General features: G+C 45.0%; 1 protein-coding gene across 1 annotated transcript in view; it reads right to left on the bottom strand.

Moving 5' to 3' along the window:
- Positions 1 to 814: 814 nt before the first annotated feature.
- LOC143302033 (ER membrane protein complex subunit 1-like) overlaps positions 815 to 21,810 on the bottom strand; it is a 39,112-nt gene continuing 18,116 nt past the window's right edge. Inside the window, exons 14-22 of the mRNA XM_076616520.1 lie at positions 20,376 to 20,568; positions 19,735 to 19,857; positions 16,031 to 16,115; positions 12,840 to 12,962; positions 10,151 to 10,272; positions 8,117 to 8,327; positions 6,798 to 6,882; positions 4,700 to 4,848; positions 815 to 1,917 (exon numbers count right to left, since the gene is read on the bottom strand). Of these exons, the coding sequence (XP_076472635.1) occupies positions 1,757 to 1,917; positions 4,700 to 4,848; positions 6,798 to 6,882; positions 8,117 to 8,327; positions 10,151 to 10,272; positions 12,840 to 12,962; positions 16,031 to 16,115; positions 19,735 to 19,857; positions 20,376 to 20,568 (1,252 nt within the window). The 3' untranslated portion in view covers positions 815 to 1,756. The remainder of the gene's footprint in view (positions 1,918 to 4,699; positions 4,849 to 6,797; positions 6,883 to 8,116; positions 8,328 to 10,150; positions 10,273 to 12,839; positions 12,963 to 16,030; positions 16,116 to 19,734; positions 19,858 to 20,375; positions 20,569 to 21,810) is intronic.

Raw genomic sequence — 21,810 nt, forward strand, 5'->3', positions numbered from 1 at the left:
CAACACCCACCCCCCAAAGGCTATCTCCACCCTACTAATAGCCTTTGGGGGGGTGTTGGAGAGGGCTATCTCCACACTACTAATAGCCTTTGGGGGGGGTGTTGGAGAGGGCTATCTCCACACTACTAACAGCCTTTGGGGGGGTGTTGGAGAGGGCTATCTCCACCCTACTAATAGCCTTGGGGGAGGGGGGGGGGGTGTTGGAGAGGGCTATCTCCACCCTACTAATAGCCTTTGGGGGGGTGTTGGAGAGGGCTATCTCCACACTACTAATAGCCTTTGGGGTGGGTGTTGGACAGGGCTATCTCCACCCTTACCCCACATGATCAACTGGAAGTTGAAGCAGTCATGTCTTTGATGTGGTTTGAAATCAGACATGTCTGTTAAGACTTTCTGACTCGAAACATCTCAAATGCTGAAAATGTCTACCTTGCCCCCACCCTCCTAATCTGATGGAAGAAAAGTTTTAAAACCAAGTTGACTTTGTATGCATATTAACAATTTCCGCATCTAGAATTGTCTCGAACAAATGCACGCCTACACATGCAAAGTTATCCTTTCATCACAATGAATATTTCCAGCACAAAATGAGAACGTGTAATATACTGCCAAAGGCCAGGACAACCACAAAGTTGAACCAGATGAAACTCTGTCCTGTAACATGTGCTGTGTCAGTGTTCTTTCCGAGTTATACAATACACAACAGTCCAAGAAAAAAAAAAAAAATGTGAAGTACACAACACAAAAAGTAAAGAACTGTGAATATTGTGAGGCATATTTATGTGATGACAACAACAGTCAGTCAGTCTTCTGATGTTCTGTATCTGGTTACATTACACAGATAAAACAACAAAATCATGTTGTTAAAAAAATCAACTCCATAGAATACTCACATGAAAAACCACATCAAAGCTTTTCCACTAAACACATCCAGAACTAGCAACAGCAATTCAAAACACATTCTTCACACACACACAATTCCATTTCGACAAAATACACACATACAGCTTTTTTGGGGGGGGGGGGGGGGGGGTTAGAAAATTCAAAACCTCCTCTCTCCAAACACACGCAATTAAAACACTTACCTTGATGTAGAAACGAAAAACAGACACACTAATTTATCTTCTCTCTCACCCCCCCACCCCCGGATCAACTCCTTCACGACACACACCCCTCCACAGATATAATCCCACAAACCCCAAAAGCTGATGTGCAACACACAGACAACTTAGAATCAGTGACAGACAACAGCACCTGCAATCAGAGGAAAATGCACCGAGCATTCTCCAACACTGGGTGTGAGAACATACGAAAAAAAACAACAAAAAAACTGATGATGATCATCATCATCACACACAACACAACACTACACCACACAGCAACTCATTCCATCTGGGCTGGGTTCCATCAATCACAATCACAATAACTTTATCATCTCAGCATCTCAGCGATCTTTGCAATGCTAAGTTTGCATAGCGTTAAAAACATTTCGGACTCCTCATTAATTCCACAGACTTGGGAACACAGTCCACAACGCTTAACAAACTACGCCCTGCAAAAATCACTCATGATGCAACCCAGCCCCAAAACACAAGCATTTTTTCTTGAAATATACATCAGTTAAACACACACACACATACACAGAGCGTTTCTTAAAATATGAAAGAGAGCTGAAACTATGACCCTACAAACTTCACAGTCAGTCTCCCTTTCACACACACAAACCGCCCCTCCCCTCCCACATGTGATCTAAGGTCTACTTCCATGCCCGTTTTAGAGCTTTCCTGGCGGCCAGTTTCTGGGAGATAATGGAGACGAGGATCATGATGGCCAACACAGCGGCGATGAAGATGTAGTCAAAGTCCTCCTTCAACACGTCAAACATCTTGGATGGCATCACCCGCGTGTAGAAAATGTCTGGAACAGGGACAGTTTTCTCGTCAACGTGAGGCCCATTGTACGCATGGAAGAAAGGAATTACTGAAGGAGGGAGACTGAAGGGAAGACGGATAAAAAAAGATGGGACTGACAACACTGCAGAATGGACAGTTTCTGTTTCAGTTTCAGTAGCTCAAGGAGGCGTCACTGCGTTCGGACAAATCCATATACGCTACACCACATCTGCCAAGCAGATGCCTGACCAGCAGCGTAACCCAACGTGCTTAGTCAGGCCTTGAGAAAAAAAAAAGGGTGAATAAATAATAGATAAATACATAAAAAAAAATTTAAAAAAAAAACAAAACAAAAAAACTTCTCTGTGTGAAATTCGGGCTGCTCTCCCCAGGGAGAGTGCGTTGCTACACTACAGCACCACCCTTTTTTTTTTTTGCATTTTTTCCTGCATGCAGTTTTATTTGTTTTTCCTATCAAAATGGAATCGCGAATCGATAGCGATCGTGCCTTAATTTTAGCCCGATCTCCTAATCGGGCTACATAATTGTGCGACCTGTTTGAAGACATAATCGGACACAAAACAGAAACACCAAAGAATCGATAGACAGGTAGAAAATGCGAAAAACTTAGCCGTATGAAGTGCACAGGTACAGGTGTCGAGATGGCTGCCGGAAAAAGAGGGCGATAACCAGGGGGACAAAGGGGACGTTACCTACCTCCGGGAGGTTATCGGCCGTAGTTCTCTCATTTTCTCCGCATAGGCGGATAGTAGTTTGCACAGGACAGGAATGTCAGACCCCTGCCGGAGTCTGCACTAGTTGGGTCACGGTAAGTATGTTATTTAAACGTAATTTTAGATAGAAAATTTCCTTTTTTCTACAGAATTTTGCCAGGAACAACCCTTTTGTTGCTGTGGGTTCTTTTACGTGCGCTAAGTGCATGCTGCACACGGGACCTCGGTTTATCGTCTCATCCGAATGACTAGCGTCCAGACCACCACTCAAGGTCTAGAGGAGGGGGAGAAAATACGGACAGGAAAGCCAACTGCAGAGACCCAGGCTTTGACCTGGAGGAGTCTGGTGAACAGTTCTGTGCAGTGCCTCAACGACTCTTCACAACATCAGGGGAGAAAAAGAAAAAGAAATGTTTTCACAAAGAGGACAGATCAAACAATGAAGCAGAACTCTCAGCGTTTGCTCCTCTGCATCTCTGTCTCACCCGCACGCAGGCTATGCTAACGGAAAGAGGTATTGTATAGTATTGCATCTCTGTCTCACCCACACGCAGGCTATGCTAACGGAAAGAGGTATTGTGTAGTATTGCACCTCTGTCTCACCCACACGCAGGCTATGCTAACGGAAAGAGGTATTGTATAGCACCTCTGTCTCACCCACACGCAGGCTATGCTAACGGAAAGAGGTATTGTATAGCACCTCTGTCTCACCCACACGCAGGCTATGCTAACGGAAAGAGGTATTGTATAGCACCTCTGTCTCACCCACACGCAGGCTATGCTAACGGAAAGAGGTATTGTATAGCACCTCTGTCTCACCCACACGCAGGCTATGCTAACGGAAAGAGGTATTGTGTAGTATTGCACCTCTGTCTCACCCACACGCAGGCTATGCTAACGGAAAGAGGTATTGTGTAGTATTGCATCTCTGTCTCACCCACACGCAGGCTATGCTAACGGAAAGAGGTATTGTATAGTATTGCATCTCTGTCTCACCCACATGCAGGCTATGCTAACGGAAAGAGGTATTGTGTAGTATTGCACCTCTGTCTCACCCACACGCAGGCTATGCTAACGGAAAGAGGTATTGTATAGCACCTCTGTCTCACCCACACGCAGGCTATGCTAACGGAAAGAGGTATTGTATAGTATTGCACCTCTGTTTCACCCACACGCAGGCTATGCTAACAGAAAGAGGTATTGCATTGTATAGTATACTACAGTATTGTATTGTAGTGGACTATAGTACTCCTTGCCACAACACATTTCTCTGTATGAAATATGGACTGCTCTCCCCAGGGACAGCACGTTGCCACATTGCACAGCCACCCACCAAGTGTATTTGTTCCACTATCAAAGCGGATTTTTCTACCAAATTTTGCCAGGGACACCATTCTGCTGCTGTGCTTTCTGTACACTTCGTGCATGCTGCACACAGTGACTCCATTGATCGTCTCATCCATTCTGCTGCTGTGCTTTCTGTACACTTCGTGCATGCTGCACACAGTGACTCCATTTATCGTCTCATCCATTCTGCTGCTGTGCTTTCTGTACACTTCGTGCATGCTGCACACAGTGACTCCATTGATCGTCTCATCCATTCTGCTGCTGTGCTTTCTGTACACTTCGTGCATGCTGCACACAGTGACTCCATTGATCGTCTCATCCCAATGACTTGCCTCCAGACCACCAATCATGGTCTGGTGGAGGGAAAGAAAATACTGACATGCACGGGATCTGACCACACAGCCTTACATTCTCTCGCTTCCTAGGTGGATGCTATACCACTAGGCAACCACTCCCTATAAAAAAAAAAAACCACCAAAAAACAGCAGCAGCTTGTGTGCTTTTGTCAGAGCCAACCTCCCTGTGCTTGTTCACAGCTCCACAATGAAGAGAGAATTATGAGAACGGTGTGGAGCTAATGCAACAGTGTCTGCCATACATTTTTTTCCTTTGCTATTGTTATTTGTTTGTTTTCTATTATCCATTAAATTTGCTTCTGCTATACAACTGGATAACAAACAATCATTTAAAAGAAGTGGAAAAAAACCCAGTAGGGAGTGGATTTACCAGTGCCATAGACCAGGACGAGGGAGGTGGACTCCAGCCCGGCGGGCGCAGTGTGGATGCCTCTCACATTGAAGATGCTGCGGTTGTAGTTGATGAAGTTCTCCGTGCTGACCGGCAGCTCTGGGATGTAGGGGATTGTTCCTTCCTCCCTGTGGTGGACACACACACACACACACACAGACATGAGCACACAGGCACACACACACACACACACACATACATGAGCACACAGGCACACACACACACATACATGAGCACACAGGCACACACACACACACACACATACATGAGCACACACACAGACACACATACATGAGCACACAGGCACACACACACACACACATGTACATGAGCACACAGGCACACACACACACACGTACATGAGCACACAGGCACACACACAGACGCACGTACATGAGCACACAGGCACACACACAGACACACGTACATGAGCACAGGCGCACACACACACAGACACACGTACATGAGCACACACACACACATACATGAGCACACAGGCACACACACACACACACAGACACACATACATGAGCACACAGGCACACACACACACACAGACACACATACATGAGCACACAGGCACACACACACACAGACACACGTACATGAGCACACAGGCACACACACACACACACACACACACACACATACATGAGCACACAGGCACACACACACACACACACACGTACATGAGCACACAGGCACACACACACACACACACATACATGAGCACACAGGCACACACACACACACACACATACATGAGCACACAGGCACACACACACACACACACACGTACATGAGCACACAGGCACACACACACACACACAGACACACGTACATGAGCACACGGGCACACACACACACACACACATACATGAGCAGACACACGTACATGAGCACACAGGCACACACACAGACACACGTATATGAGCACACAGGCACACACACACACACACACAGACACACGTACATGAGCACACAGGCACACACACACACACACACAGACACACGTACATGAGCACACAGGCACACACACACAGACACACGTACATGAGCACACAGGCACACACACACACACACAGACACACGTACATGAGCACACAGGCACACACACACACACACAGATGCATGCACGCACACAGACACACACACATACATGAGCACACAGGCACACACACACACACACACACAGATGCATGCACGCACACAGACACACACACAGATCCGCAAACACACAGATGCACACATGCACACACACACACATACACACAGAAAAAAAGAACATCATCTAAATTCTGGAATCATAGACCAAAATTTTTTTAATTCTACAACAACATAGTCAATGCTGCTCTTTCCTGTTTCGTACACACACTCACACACACAAACACTCACACACACACACAAACACAAACAACAACAAACATTTCAATTCTAAATTAGTGTAATTTCACAGAAATAAAATCTAAACTGTACAAAGATATCATGAATGGCTTTTTTTAATTTTTAATATAATTTCTGTTCATAGTAAAAGCATCCTCTAAATTCTACAGAAATGCAGTGAATGACACACACACACACACACACACACACAAAACCACACTATAGTATATGATGTAGATACACCAGCTCATCACAGCATCACCACAACCATCACACAACCACTACGACCACAACCACACCATCACACGAACACCACTACCACCACAACCACACCATCACACGACCACACCACCACCACCACAACCACACCATCACACGACCACCACAACCACACGACCACACCACTACTACCACACCACCACCACAACCACACCACCACACGACCACCACAACCACACCACCACACGACCACACCACTACTACCACACCACCACCACAACCACACCACCACACGACCACACCACTACTACCACACCACCACCACAACCACACCACCACCACCACCACCACCATAACCACACCATCACACGACCACACCACTACTACCACACCACCACCACAACCACACCACCACCACCACCACCACAACCACACCACAACAACCACACCACCACACCACCACCACAGAACTCACATGGTCTCCTGACTGGGGATGGAGGGACGGCGTGGATCCAGAAGAGCTTTGGGAAGGGACAGCACTCCGCCCACCTTCAGTGCCACTGTCACAAAACACGTCATCACCAACACTGACCCACAGGACAACACCACATGCAAGGGGCACGAATGCAGATCATGATTCTGTCCAGGTCCATGAACAGGCCAGCATTTCTCACACACACAGAACAGAACATGTGGCAAGTGGCATGTGGAGTGATGGCCTAGAGGTAACGCGTCCGCCTAGGAAGCGAGAGAATCTGAGCGCGCTGGTTCGAATCACGGCTCAGCTGCCGATATTTTCTCCCCCTCCACTAGACCTTGAGTGGTGGTCTGGACGCTAGTCATTCGGATGAGACGATAAACCGAGGTCCCGTGTGCAGCATGCACTTAGCGCACGTAAAAGAACCCACGGCAACAAAAGGGTTGATACTGGCAAAATTCTGTAGAAAAAATCCACTGCGATAGGAAAAACAAATAAAACTGCACGCAGGAAAAAATACAAAATAATGGGTGGCGCTGTAGTGTAGTGACGCGCTCTACCTGGGGAGAGCAGCCCGAATTTCACACAGAGAAATCTGTTGTGATAAAAAGAAATACAAATACAATACAAATACAAGTGGGAAGGGAAATCTCACTGTTCTCTCTTTAATCTTGGCTACTTCTAGTACTACTGCACAAGGCATCGTGGCAGAAACAGTCAGCCACTGCACTCTTGATCCAGTGTTCACCAGTGATCAAGGCCTAGTGTAAGGGGAGACAAACATCTACTCTGACACATACATAAACATGCATGATGCACTCAAGGCCTGACTAGGCGTGATGGGTTATGCTGCTGGTCAGGCATCTGCCTGGAAGATGTGGTGTAGCGTATATGGATTTGTCTGAACGCAGTGACGCCTCCTTGAGAAACTGAAACTGAAACTCCTCCTCACAGGCAGTACTGATTTTTGTTTCTTTTTCTCAGTGCTTTGGTGCTCCCTTTATTGTAGAGTATATGGATTTGTCTGAACGCAGTGATACTTCCTTGAGAAATAGAAACAGAAACTGTGTCAGGGGCAGCAACTCACTGAAGGGGCAGTAACTCACTGTAGCTCACTGAAGGGGCAGTAACTCACTGAAAGGGCAGTAACTCGCTGTAACTCACTGAAGGGGCAGTAACTCACTGAAGGGGCAGTAACTCTCTGAAGGGGCAGTAACTCACTGAAGGGGCAGTAACTCACTGAAGGGGTAGTAACTCACTGAAGGGGCAGTAACTCATTGAAGGGGCAGTAACTCACTGAAGGGGCGGTAACTCACTGATGAGGTTCTTGTTGGTGATGCCCTTCTCGGTGACGGAGGAGGCCAGGCAGTGGATGGGGACGGGGAAGATGTAGGACTGGCGGAGAACCAGGGGGTTGGGTGGGGGAGAGAGGGAGGAGAAGGCTGTGGAGTTGCTCTGTTCCTTGCCCTCGTACAGCTCCAACACCGCCATCTCATAGCGACGGTGCTTCTCGCTGTAGAACGAGTACTGCACACAACACACACACACACACACACACATATATATATATATATATATATACATACATGCACATGCTTTCTCATAGCGACAGTGCTTTTTTGCTGTAGAATGAGTACTGCACATACACACACATGTATGTATATTCATATACATATATATGGAGAGAGACACAGATATATATATATATAGAGAGAGAGAGAGACACACACACACACACACCATCTCGTTGCGCCAGTGCTTCTCGCTGTAGAATGAGTACTGCACACTCACAAACACACACATATATATACACACATACATTCATTGTACCCCAAATAATAATAGAATTATAAAATAAATAAATAAATAAAATAAATCCGTAAATAAATGAAAACAGAATTTTCAAAAGTCCGCTCCCTTCCTCAACGCTATCACTCAAGTCCTGACCAGCGAGTTGGCTCTATGCCAAAGTCAGGCATCTGCTGCTTTTCTTTCATTCAGAAAAAGAAAAATTATATGCAGCAGATGTGGTGTAGCATATCGTATACGCAGAGATGCCAACACCTGTCAAGCGTTTGTAGGAACAATCAGGAAATTTGGAAGGAATATTTGGATTTGGTGGGAACACTCCGACTCCAAGCCACATCAGCAAAGGTCCATATCATCTTCAAGGCATACAAACAATGTAAACACACATGCGATTTGCTGAGCATCATCACGTGAGACCAAGGTTAGTAGTGACTGCCCTGGCCTCGTGATCAATAGGTCTAGAGCGTCTGGATAATGTTACGACAGGAAAGCATGTGACCATGCTATGAAGTTAAAAAAATGAACTCGTTGGAACAATTTTGATGTTGGCGTAACACAGGAACAAAATGCGATCAAGCGTAATAAAATACGGCGAAATCGTGACAGTTGGCATCTGTGAATCTGCTGTTGCTCTGTTTTTTCTTCTTCATTTAAAAAACATTTTCATGCACAAGATGTGGTGTGGCGTATCGTACATCAATGTGTTTCACATGGTCATGCTCTAATTACTATTACCTCCTTGAAAGTGAAAGTGGAAGCGGAAGTGAAAGTTATGCTGCCTTTCATGCCCTGCTCTCATGGTGCCCTCAGTTTTGATACCCCTTCACTTCCACGCTAGGGGTGAGTCTTGTCAAGATCTTCAGTGTTGGCAGATTCATGGGGGACTGCCATGGTGGCGGTCTCCACTCTGGGGGAAATACTCAGTCTGGCTCCGTGACTAAGCCATTATTACCATCAGTAAGGGGCTTAGTAGGTGGTGTCCCAAAAATGTCAGAACAGGCACTACCGAACACCACCAAAGTGATTCAGCAGCTGTGCTGGGTCTCCTCTGGTGTGTGGCCTCCTGGCGACCTAACATCAATAGTTCCCTGTACACTGCCGACGCTGGGACTACGACAGACGAACATAGGTGTGGCTGTGTAAGAGGAACTTGGAACGAGTGGCATGGGAGTAATGCCACTGAAATGGTGCAGATGATGGGGCAGCAAAAAAAAAAAAAAAAAAAAAAATAAAATGGAAGTGAAAGTGTTCACACACACTTCCACACACCTTTCTCATGTACACACACACACTGCCACACACCTTTCTCATGAACACACACACACTGGCACACACCTTTCTCATGAACACACACACACTGCCACACACCTTTCTCATGAACACACACACACTGCCACACACCTTTCTCATGAACACACACACACTGCCACACACCTTCCACACACCTTTCTCATGTACACACACACACTGCCACACACCTTTCTCATGAACACACACACAAAAAAAAAAAAAAAAAGGAAGTGAAAGTGTTGGCCGCTTACCACCACCCAGTTCTCGGCGTGCACCACGTTGACAGGGCCACGGGTTCGCTTGTGGTTCTCGTGGAACACGATGTGGCCCGTCACCGCGTCAACCAGGTACACGTTGAAGAACCCTGAGGGGCCTGTCACATGACACGTTTCTCATGTACACACTGCCACACACCGTCACACGACACGTTTCTCATGTACACACACACACCGTCACCCTTTCTCATGTACACACATACCGTCACCCTTTCTCATGTAGATACACACACCATCACCCTTTCTCACCGTCACCCTTTCTCATGAACACACACACTGCCACACACCTTTCTCATGTACACACACACACCGTCACCCTTTCTCATGTACACACATACCGTCACCCTTTCTCATGTAGATACACACACCATCACCCTTTCTCACCGTCACCCTTTCTCATGAACACACACACTGCCACACACCTTTCTCATGTACACACACACACCGTCACCCTTTCTCATGTACACACATACCGTCACCCTTTCTCATGTAGATACACACACCATCACCCTTTCTCACCGTCACCCTTTCTCATGAACACACACACTGCCACACACCTTTCTCATGTACACACACATACCGTCACCCTTTCTCATGTAGATACACACACCATCACCATTTTTCACCGTCACCCTTTCTCATGTAGATACACACATTGCCACACACCACCTTTCTCTCTCTCATGCACACACTTCCACACACTACCTTTCTCATGAACACACACACACTGCCACACACCTTTCTCATGAACACACCCACACTGCCACACACTACCCTTCTCATGAACACACACACACTTCCACACACCTTTCTCATGAACACACACACACTGCCACACACATTTCTCATGAACACACACACACTTCCACACACTACCTTTCTCATGTACACACACACACACTTCCACACACCTTTCTCATGTACACACACACACTGCCACACACCTTTCTCATGAACACACACACACTGGCACACACCTTTCTCATGAACACACCCACACTGCCACACACCTTTCTCATGAACACACACACACTTCCACACACCTTTCTCAAGAACACACACAAACTGCCACACACCTTTCTCATGAACACACACACTTCCACACATCTTTCTCATGAACACACACACACTGCCACACACCTTTCTCATGAACACACACACACTTCCACACACTACCTTTCTCATGTACACACACACACACTTCCACACACCTTTCTCATGTACACACACACACTGCCACACACCTTTCTCATGAACACACACACACTGGCACACACCTTTCTCATGAACACACCCACACTGCCACACACCTTTCTCATGAACACACACACACTTCCACACACCTTTCTCATGAACACACACACACTGCCACACACCTTTCTCATGAACACACACACACTTCCACACACTACCTTTCTCATGTACACACACACACACTTCCACACACCTTTCTCATGTACACACACACACTGCCACACACCTTTCTCATGAACACACACACACTTCCACACACCTTTCTCATGAACACACACACACTGCCACACACCTTTCTCATGAACACACACACACACTGCCACACACCTTTCTCATGAACACACACACACTGCCACACACCTTTCTCATGAACACACACACACTGCCACACACCTTTCTCATGAACACACACACACTTCCACACACCTTTCTCATGAACAGACACACACTTCCACACACCTTTCTCATGAACACACACACACTTCCACACACCTTTCTCATGAACACACACACACTGCCACACACCTTTCTCATGAACACACACACTTCCACACACCTTTCTCATGAACACACACACACTGCCACACACTACCTTTCTCATGAACACACACACACACTGCCACACACCTTTCTCATGAACACACACACTTCCACACACCTTTCTCATGAACACACACACACTTCCACACACCTTTCTCATGAACACACACACACACCTCCACACACTACCCTTCTCATGAACACACACACACACACTGCCACACACCTTTCTTGTGCACACACACACACACAAAAACACACACTGCTACACACCACCTTTCTCATGTACACACACATGACACATTTCTCAAACACACACACACACACTTCCACATGCTACTTTTCTCATGTAGTCACACACACACACACACACACAAACCACCTTTCTCATGTACGCATCCACATCCACGATACCATTTCCCAGGTTCATAAACCACTCTTTCTCATACACACATAAAGATACTACAACCATCACATTCATAAATCACTCTTTCTCTTGCACACACACACACACACACACACATAAAAGACACAACAATCATGACATTCTTAACTCTTTCTCATACACACATAAAGATACTACAACCATCACATTCATAAATCACTCTTTCTCTTGCACACACACACACACACACATAAAAGACAAAACAATCGTGACATTCTTAACTCTTTCTCATACACACATAAAGATACTACAACCATCACATTCATAAATCACTCTTTCTCTTGCACACACACACACACACACACACATAAAAGACACAACAATCATGACATTCTTAACTCTTTCTCATACAAACACACCCCCCACAGACAAACTTTTCACACTGTCAGGTATCTGACACCAAGCATGACAATCGTGCACACTGACCTTTAGCAGAAGTAGTTGACGAAGCCTCCTCGCCCTCAGCTACCACCACCACCATGTTGGGATTGAGGTATTTGTACAACACACTTCGGTCCCCGAGCACTCTTCCCTGGGAGTGCACGTGCTCTGTAAGACAAACAGCCACAGCACTGTCATCACTAAGGCTCGACGCCTGGCTTGTTATCACACACTGCCATCAGCTTACAGCTGGGCCAACAGCAAAGAGACAGCTGTGTGGTCAATGGTTTCTCCACGGCAACAGGAGTTATTTACAACTCAGTCTCTTGTAAAGGACTGTGACTACTCTAAAACTAGGAGGCAAGATTGTGCTTGCTCTTTGTGTTGGAGGGATGGCTGGTCTTTGGGGAACATGCCAACGTTGATTGTCCTAAAGCTCTCTTGGCCGAGGCAGTGATTATTTAACTTGGGCAAGACAGTCTCCACTATAATCGAATTCTAGCCCAAACGACTGGGACAGCAGTTGCCTCCTCTGCTGTTCTGGTGGTCATAGACACGACTGACTGTCATACACTGGTGCTGTGTGCCAAATGTCATCACTGCCAAATGTCATCGTTGCCAAATGTCATCGCTGATGTCATAAAACTAAAGTAATTCAGCTACTGCTGCAAGTCAAAAAAATTTTTTTTTTAAAAGAAGATAAAGGAAACACCTACACGTGCTGTTACAAAACTGGTAATATTTAGCCTCTGGTGTAATAAATAGAAAAAATATGAAAAAAAGAAAAAAAAAAGAGTAATAGCAACATACCCTGTAAATAAAAAATGGTCAATGTCAGCTAATGATGGGGGGAAAAGAAAAAAAAAGAAGCAACAATTACATGCTCTGTTGTTAAAATATGATCATATTTAACTGCTGATGTGATTGGAATTTTTCTTTAAATCAACGGACACATAGAAAAAAGAAACACAAACTTACTTTTCTATGGTGAAGTTGTGAAGAAGTGTTGTTGTTTTTTCTCATAGAACCTTTTTTTTCACAGAGAATAAATTCAAAAGCTTTCAGCTTTTTTCATGTTTAACTTATTTTTCCAGAGAGAACTTGTTTTCAGTTTGTTTTTGTTCTTTTTTATATGGGAAAAAAAAGAGGACTGCTTCTTGACATCTGTTACCAAGACTCTCGTCAAAGCCTCAATGTTTTTCAACTTTTTATCAACAACTACCTGCACTATCCATTCCTGCAGGGTGCAGTTAGCAGTGTATGACTGCGAGTCCCTGGGATTTCTTCACTCACTCCGGACGACGGAACGCTATAGCGCTTTCGACAATTACATTTTTTGTCCACGTTTTCCTCATGGGGTAGCGTAACAATCACAGCTACACCGGGCACTGCGAATGTGTCAAGGGTCGGATGGAAAGTTTCTTCATGAGATTCCGTAACAACACACTCCACAGCGCGCCGGCGAGTTCAGGACCCCACATGACAAGCTAATCTGCATATATATCGAAAATGGCGTCGCAGGTGATACAAGTGGAAATTTTTGGAGCAAACTAGATCATGACAGCGGCTTTTACCGCTGCTGAAGTGATTGAAATGCTTCAAACTGAAGGTTTTGACATCGACGAGGATGATGAAGACGTTGAATAAAGTATCTGCAGTGAAGAAAGCTACCAGCAAGAAGTTACTGATAGTGATTCAGTTTCTGAGAACAGTGAAGAGGGAGGGGGTGGGCGTTCACACGACATGAGAAGAGGGGTCAGTGGGTCAAGTACAGTGAGTTTCATTCAGTTACTTTATGTTTTGTATTTTTTGTGATTTTTTTCCTAACCCTAACAAATGGGTCATCTGTAGGGAAAAGCAAGGGAGAGAACTAGTCGTCCAGAGTGAGTGAAGTTATCGGAGATCAAGAGGAGTGACAGAGAGTCCTTTTAACAAAAATAAGAAACTGTGGTTTGCTGTACAGATGAGAAACCGTTACTTTTGAGTCATTGCTGTACAGGTAAGAAACACTCACATACTGAATGTCTGCTACAGGAAAGAAACACTCACCTATGGGTCATTTGCTACAGGAAAGAAACACTCACCTATGGGTCATTTGCTACAGGAAAGAAACACTCACCTATGGTTCATTTGCTATAGGTAAGAAACACTCACCTATGGGTCATTTGCTACAGGTAAGAAACACTCACCTATGGGTCATTTGCTACAGGTAAGAAACACTCACCTATGGGTCATTTGCTACAGGAAAGAAACACTCACCTATGGGTCATTTGCTACAGATAAGGAACTCATTCATGGGTCATTTGCTGTACAGGTAAGAAACACTCACCTATGGGTTGTTTGCTATAGATAAGTAACACTCACCTGTGGGTCGTTTGCTGTACAGGAAAGAAACACTCACCTATGGGTCGTTTGCTGTACAGGTAAGAAACACTCACCTATGGGTCGTTTGCTGTACAGGTAAGAAACACTCACCTATGGGTTGTTTGCTATAGATAACACTCACTTGTGGGTTGTTTGCTGTGCAGGTAAGAAACACTCACCTATGGGTCATTTGCTATAGATAACACTCACCTGTGGGTCATTTGCTGTACAGGTAAGAAACACTCACCCATGGGTCGTTTGCTATAGATAACACTCACCTGTGGTCGATAACACTCACCTGTGGGTCGTTTGCTATACAGGTAAGAAACACTCACCTATGGGTCGTTTGCTATAGATAAGTAACACTCACCTGTGGGTCGTTTGCTGTACAGGTAAGAAACACTCACCTATGGGTCGTTTGCTATAGATAAGTAACACTCACCTGTGGGTCGTTTGCTGTACAGGTAAGAAACACTCACCTATGGGTCGTTTGCTATAGATAACACTCACCTGTGGATCGTTTGCTATAGATAACACTTACCTGTGGTTGATAACACTCACCTGTGGATCGTTTGCTGTACAGGAAAGAAACACTCACCTATGGGTCGTTTGCTATAGATAACACTCACTTGTGGGTCGTTTGCTGTGCAGGTAAGATACACTCACCTATGGGTCGTTTGCTATAGATAACACTCACCTGTGGTCGATAACACTCACCTATGGGTCGTTTGCTATAGATAACACTCACCTGTGGTCGATAACACTCACCTATGGGTCGTTTGCTATAGATAGCACTCACTGTGGGTCGTTTGCTGTACAGGTAAGGAACACTTACTTATGTGTCATTTACTGTGCAGGTCATAAAAACTCACCAATGGGTCGTTTGGTGTACACGCCGGTGACCAACTGCTGTCCGCCCTGCAGGTCGATGTTCCACACGTTCTCTGCTGTCACTTCCTGTACCCACAACCCTCCCTGATTATGGCCCGCTCACCCACTTCCTGTTCTCGTATTTTTCAATGTCCATACTTCATTCAGTCACTTCCTGTACCCATAATTCTCACTCTTTATAGTTCATTTTCTTGCTTCCTGTTCCCATAATCCTCCTCGTTTATAGTTCATTCGCTCACACTCTATTCCACAATCCTTGTTCATGGTTCATTCTGAGTCACTTCCTGTTCCCATAATCCTCTTTGTTAAAAGTCCATTCAGTCACTTTCTGTAACTATAATCATTGTTTACTGTCTGTTAATCCACTGACATTACCCATAATCCTCACTGTTTATAATTTGTTCTTCAGCTTCCGGAATACACAACATTGCTTGATTTTAGTCCATTAATTCATTTCCTGTACCAATAATCCTCACTGTTTATCCATTCAATCACTTCCTGTGCCCTTAATCCTCATTGGTTACACTAAATTCAACCACTTCCTGTACCCATAATTCTCATTGTTGATAGTCTGTTCAGTCACTCCAAGTACCCACAATCCTCCTTGGTTATAGTCATCAGCTTCCTGTACCAATAATCTTTGGTTCTAGTCCATTGATCAACTTCTGCTGATACCCATAATCTTTGTTATAGTCTGTTCTTTCTTTTCCTGTACCTACATCTCTCCTTGGTTACAGTCCATTCATCCACTTCCTGTACCCACAATTCTCCTTGGTTATAGTCTGTGTTCATCCACTTCATGTACCCACAATTCTCCTTGGTTACAGTCCATTCATCCACTTCCTGTACCCACAATTCTCCTTGGTTATAGTCTGTGTTCATCCACTTCATGTACCCACAATTCTCCTTGGTTACAGTCCATTCATCCACTTCCTGTACCCACAATTCTCCTTGGTTATAGTCTGTGTTTATCCACTTCATGTACCCACAATTCTCCTTGGTTACAGTCCATTCATCCACTTCCTGTACCCACAGTTCTCCTTGGTTATAGTCTGTGTTCATCCACTTCCTGTACCCACAGTTCTCCTTGGTTATAGTCTGTGTTTATCCACTTCCTGTACCCACAATTCTCCATGGTTATAGTCTGTGTTCATCCACTTCCTGTACCCACAGTTCTCCTTGGTTATAGTCTGTGTTCATCCACTTCCTGTACCCACAGTTCTCCTTGGTTATAGTCTGTGTTCATCCACTTCCTGTACCCACAATTCTCCTTGGTTACAGTCCATTCATCCACTTCCTGTACCCACAATTCTCCTTGGTTATAGTCTGTGTTCATCCACTTCCTGTACCCACAATTCTCCTTGGTTATAGTCTGTGTTCATCCACTTCCTGTACCCACAATTCTCCTTGGTTATAGTCTGTGTTTATCCACTTCCTGTACCCACAATTCTCCTAGGTTATAGTCTGTGTTCATCCACTTCCTGTACCCACAGTTCTCCTTGGTTATAGTCTGTGTTCATCCACTTCCTGTACCCACAGTTCTCCTTGGTTATAGTCTGTGTTCATCCACTTCCTGTACCCACAATTCTCCTTGGTTATAGTCTGTGTTCATCCACTTCCTGTACCCACAATTCTCCTTGGTTATAGTCTGTGTTCATCCACTTCCTGTACCCACAATTCTCCTTGGTTATAGTCTGTGTTCATCCACTTCCTGTACCCACAATTCTCCTTGGTTACAGTCCATTCATCCACTTCCTGTACCCATAATTCTCCGTGGTTATAGTCTGTGTTCATCGACTTCCTGTACCCACAATTCTCCTTGGTTATAGTCTGTGTTCATCCACTTCATGTACCCACAATTCTCCTTGGTTACAGTCCATTCATCCACTTCCTGTACCCACAATTCTCCTTGGTTATAGTCTGTGTTTATCCACTTCATGTACCCACAATTCTCCTTGGTTACAGTCCATTCATCCACTTCCTGTACCCACAATTCTCCTTGGTTATAGTCTGTGTTCATCCACTTCCTGTACCCACAGTTCTCCTTGGTTATAGTCTGTGTTCATCCACTTCCTGTACCCACAATTCTCTTTGGTTACAGTCCATTCATCCACTTCCTGTACCCATAATTCTCCGTGGTTATAGTCTGTGTTCATCCACTTCCTGTACCCATAATTCTCTTTGGTTACAGTCCGTTCATTCAATTCTTGTACCCCCAATTGTCATTTATTTCTCACCCCTTCCTCACTCATCCCCCAAATTCTCTCTCTCTCTGTGACTCTTCTGCACACACTCAAGCCCCCCTCTCCCATTCTCAGCTGACTTTTCCTACTCCCCCTCTCTCTCTCCTCCCTCTCCCACACTCTCCTGACTTCCTATTCCCACTCTCTCTCTCCCTCCTGTCTCCTTTCTCTCCCCTCCCTCTCTGTTTCTCTCTCTCTCTCTCCTTTTAATCAACTTTTTGTTTTACTGCCCTGCTCTTCATGATCTTAAAGTGAAATCAATAATTTCAAAGTGTTATACAGAACCATGTAAATGACTCGGAGTTTGTAAAGCACCTACAGCTTGGTCTTCAAACGACGAAAGGAGCAATATAAGTATCCATATCATCATCATGCAGAACCGTGTGATTTCTGACTAAATATGTTGTTGTCAACAAGGTATGAGACAGGTCTCTTTAATTCAGCTATGTATATTTACTTAAGCATGCAAGAGGCTACGCAATGCTGTCTGTTAATATTCTTTTGTGGAACTCATGTCTGTTGAAGGTTATCTATACTAGTGTCATTGTATTATGTTCTTTTGTATTAGCCCCATCACCATGGGGCCAAGGCCTTGATATAGGTCAACATTTGTATCTACCGTAAAGTTCGGTCTATAAGCCGCGACTTTTTACCCCTGCTTCTACCTCTGCGGCTTATACAATGATGCGGCTTATTTGAGGATTTTAACGATTTTTTTAACAACCTTCAACAAAATCATGATTTCTGTCCATGAATTTTTGGATGAGCTTCAGGATAGTGTGCTAATTGTTCACGTTTTATAAATCAAATCCCCACACATTAAAGCCTTCAGATCAGCATTCAGTTCTACTCTGCTCAAGCGTACACCTTCATCATGCTGAAAACGCAACATAATGCCTATGATTCAGCCTTCAAATTGAAGGCGATCGACCTAGCAGACGACAGTGCAAGTGGCAAACCAGCAGTGACCACCACTTTGTGTTCATGTTCATGAAGTGAAAGTGAGGCTGATGTCAGTGACAAGATGGTGGAGAAGCAGTGCTGGTTCTCTTGAACTCGGACACTGAAAACGAAGATTTCAGTGAGCAGGATGACGTTGAATAAATGTGACTATCCCTAAATTATGTATCTTATTTTCATTGTGTTTATTTTTTATTTTTTTGTGGCACTGGCTATTTTCGCTTGCTTTTCTTTGTGTTGTTCCCGCTTGTGTTTATTTCATAACCTACAGTATCGACAGCTTTTCTGTAATAACAGTATGTGTTCCAGTACCGGAAATAAGTGCGACTTATAAGCCAGTGCGGCTTATGTATGTATCAAATTCAATTTTTTCCAAAATTTAGTGTGTCGGCTTATTTACCAGTGCGGTCAACAGACGAACTTTACGGTACATTCACAGTCTGTCCCTCCCCTCCTCCCTCTCCCCTCTCCCTCACACTCACATCTCCCCTGGACAGCAGCCAGTAGCCTTTCATCAGTCCGGCCTCTGTGTCTGTGACGTGGATAAACATTTTGCTGTTCTGCGCCTGCACCACAGACTTCATGGACGTCGGGAAAAAGTGCACCTGAAAGCGTGTCAGGACTTTCACTGTCAGTTTCTGGCAGCTGTCAAAGCATGGGGACAAAAAATGAAAGAAATAAAAAGGCTGATGCTGAATTTTCCCATATACCCAACGTGCTGATCAGGACTCGAGTCTTTATGTAAAACACTAACACAAAAATAAGGAAAAAAGCACACACCCACAAACACATGAAAATGCAAGCACACCCCCCCTACTCCCCCCCACAGAAATGAACCCTACACCTGCCTTTTCTATGTCACATAATGTCAACAACAAAAAAAGCACGTGTAAATAAAATGTAAAAAAACAACAACAATTATCCTCCACAACAAACACCAACAAAACCAAGCAGAACACTCAGCAAGTAATGTGGACTGATCTGAAGCAATCGTTCACATACTGTTGTTCACTTCATCACATCAGACAACAACAACAAAAACAACAACAACAACAAAAACAAAACAAAAATTAAATACAACTGCAATTAGCTCCCTAGGGCAGGTCAAAGGTCAACAAACTACCTTGACATTGGAATCCACCAGCAACAGTCCTTTCAAAAAGTTCTCGTCTGGGGCGTCATTCAGAAGCTGTGCCTGGATGACCTTGTAGCCCAGGTCAAGGCCATTAGTGGGTACATCGTTCAGCATGGCTCCGGTGACAGGGTTAAAGGTGAACAGCATCCCATTTCCTGTGGTCTGAGGGCAAAGGGTTGAACTTCCTCAGCACAACACTACAAACCTTTTTTTTTTTTTTTTTTTTTTTGTTAACCTCTCTGTAATAATCATCAATGTACTTACATTTTTTTTTTTTTTTTTTATATTGCCCTGGGACTTTTCGAAGTTGTCAGCCTGTACTGTTGCTGTTTTGGGGGGTGGGGTGGAGGGAGGGGAGGGGAGGAAGGGGGGGGGTCCTTTTTTTAATATATTTTTTTTTATTAGTACTTTGCTGTTAAAAGGAAATTTTCTATCTAAAATTACGTTTAAATAACATACTTACCGTGACCCAACTAGTGCAGACTCCGGCAGGGGTCTGACATTCCTGTCCTGTGCAAACTATCCGCCCATGCGGAGCAGACGAAACTACGGCCGATAACCTCCCGGAAGTAGGTAACCTCCCCTTTGTCCCGCTGGTTATCGCCCTCTTTTGACGGCAATATGCCATCACCAGCGCAGCAAGCAGGAAGAACAGGAAGCGGGGAGGACGGGAGGGTCTTAAATTTGGGTCACGGTAAGTATGTTATTTAAACGTAATTTTAGATAGAAAATTTCCTTTTAATTACACATACTTAACCGTGACCCAACTAGTGCAGAATAGCACGACAAGGTGGAGGGCTCGCCTGTTCTACTGTCTGTGAGCTGTGATGGTCTGTTGTGCAGCTACCACAGAAGCGATGGCTCTTGCGCCATCAACCCGCAGGCGTGCGACATCTCTCTGGTAGAAGTCGATGAGCCATTATCCCTTAGGCGATAGGTGTCCCTCAAGTAGAATTTGACGAAAGTAGAGTGTACTGTGTCGCCTAAGGACATTAGTGCGGGTAAAGAAGACAGAGGTCCACAGCTGTATTGTGGGGGAGGTCTGTGGACCACAGCTGAGCAGATGAGCGCGGATGAGCGTCAATGCAAGGAGGTGCGCATGTGGTTTGATCTGATGATTCCACAACGGATGTGGGCCGATAGTGGAAGTGGTTTTTGTGTTTGAAGGAAACTGTGGCACGAGACAGAGGTAGGTCACCGTGTTGGGCCTGCCTCAGGCATGACAGCCAGATCTGTGGAGCTCCTCCATGCGAGCTGACAGGCGATGGGCACTCCCTCGCCCCTGCCCCCCCCCCCCCCCCCCCCCCTTTTTTGACGTTGTCAAAAAATGACAGCACTGGTATGTTGCCTATGCATAGGATGGCAGACATTTGGCAACAAAAGACTTGATGTCCCTGGTGTCTCTGGGACAGGGTTGTGTAAT

Source organism: Babylonia areolata, chromosome 28 (assembly GCF_041734735.1).
Source record: "Babylonia areolata isolate BAREFJ2019XMU chromosome 28, ASM4173473v1, whole genome shotgun sequence".
NCBI lineage: Eukaryota > Metazoa > Mollusca > Gastropoda > Neogastropoda > Buccinidae > Babylonia > Babylonia areolata.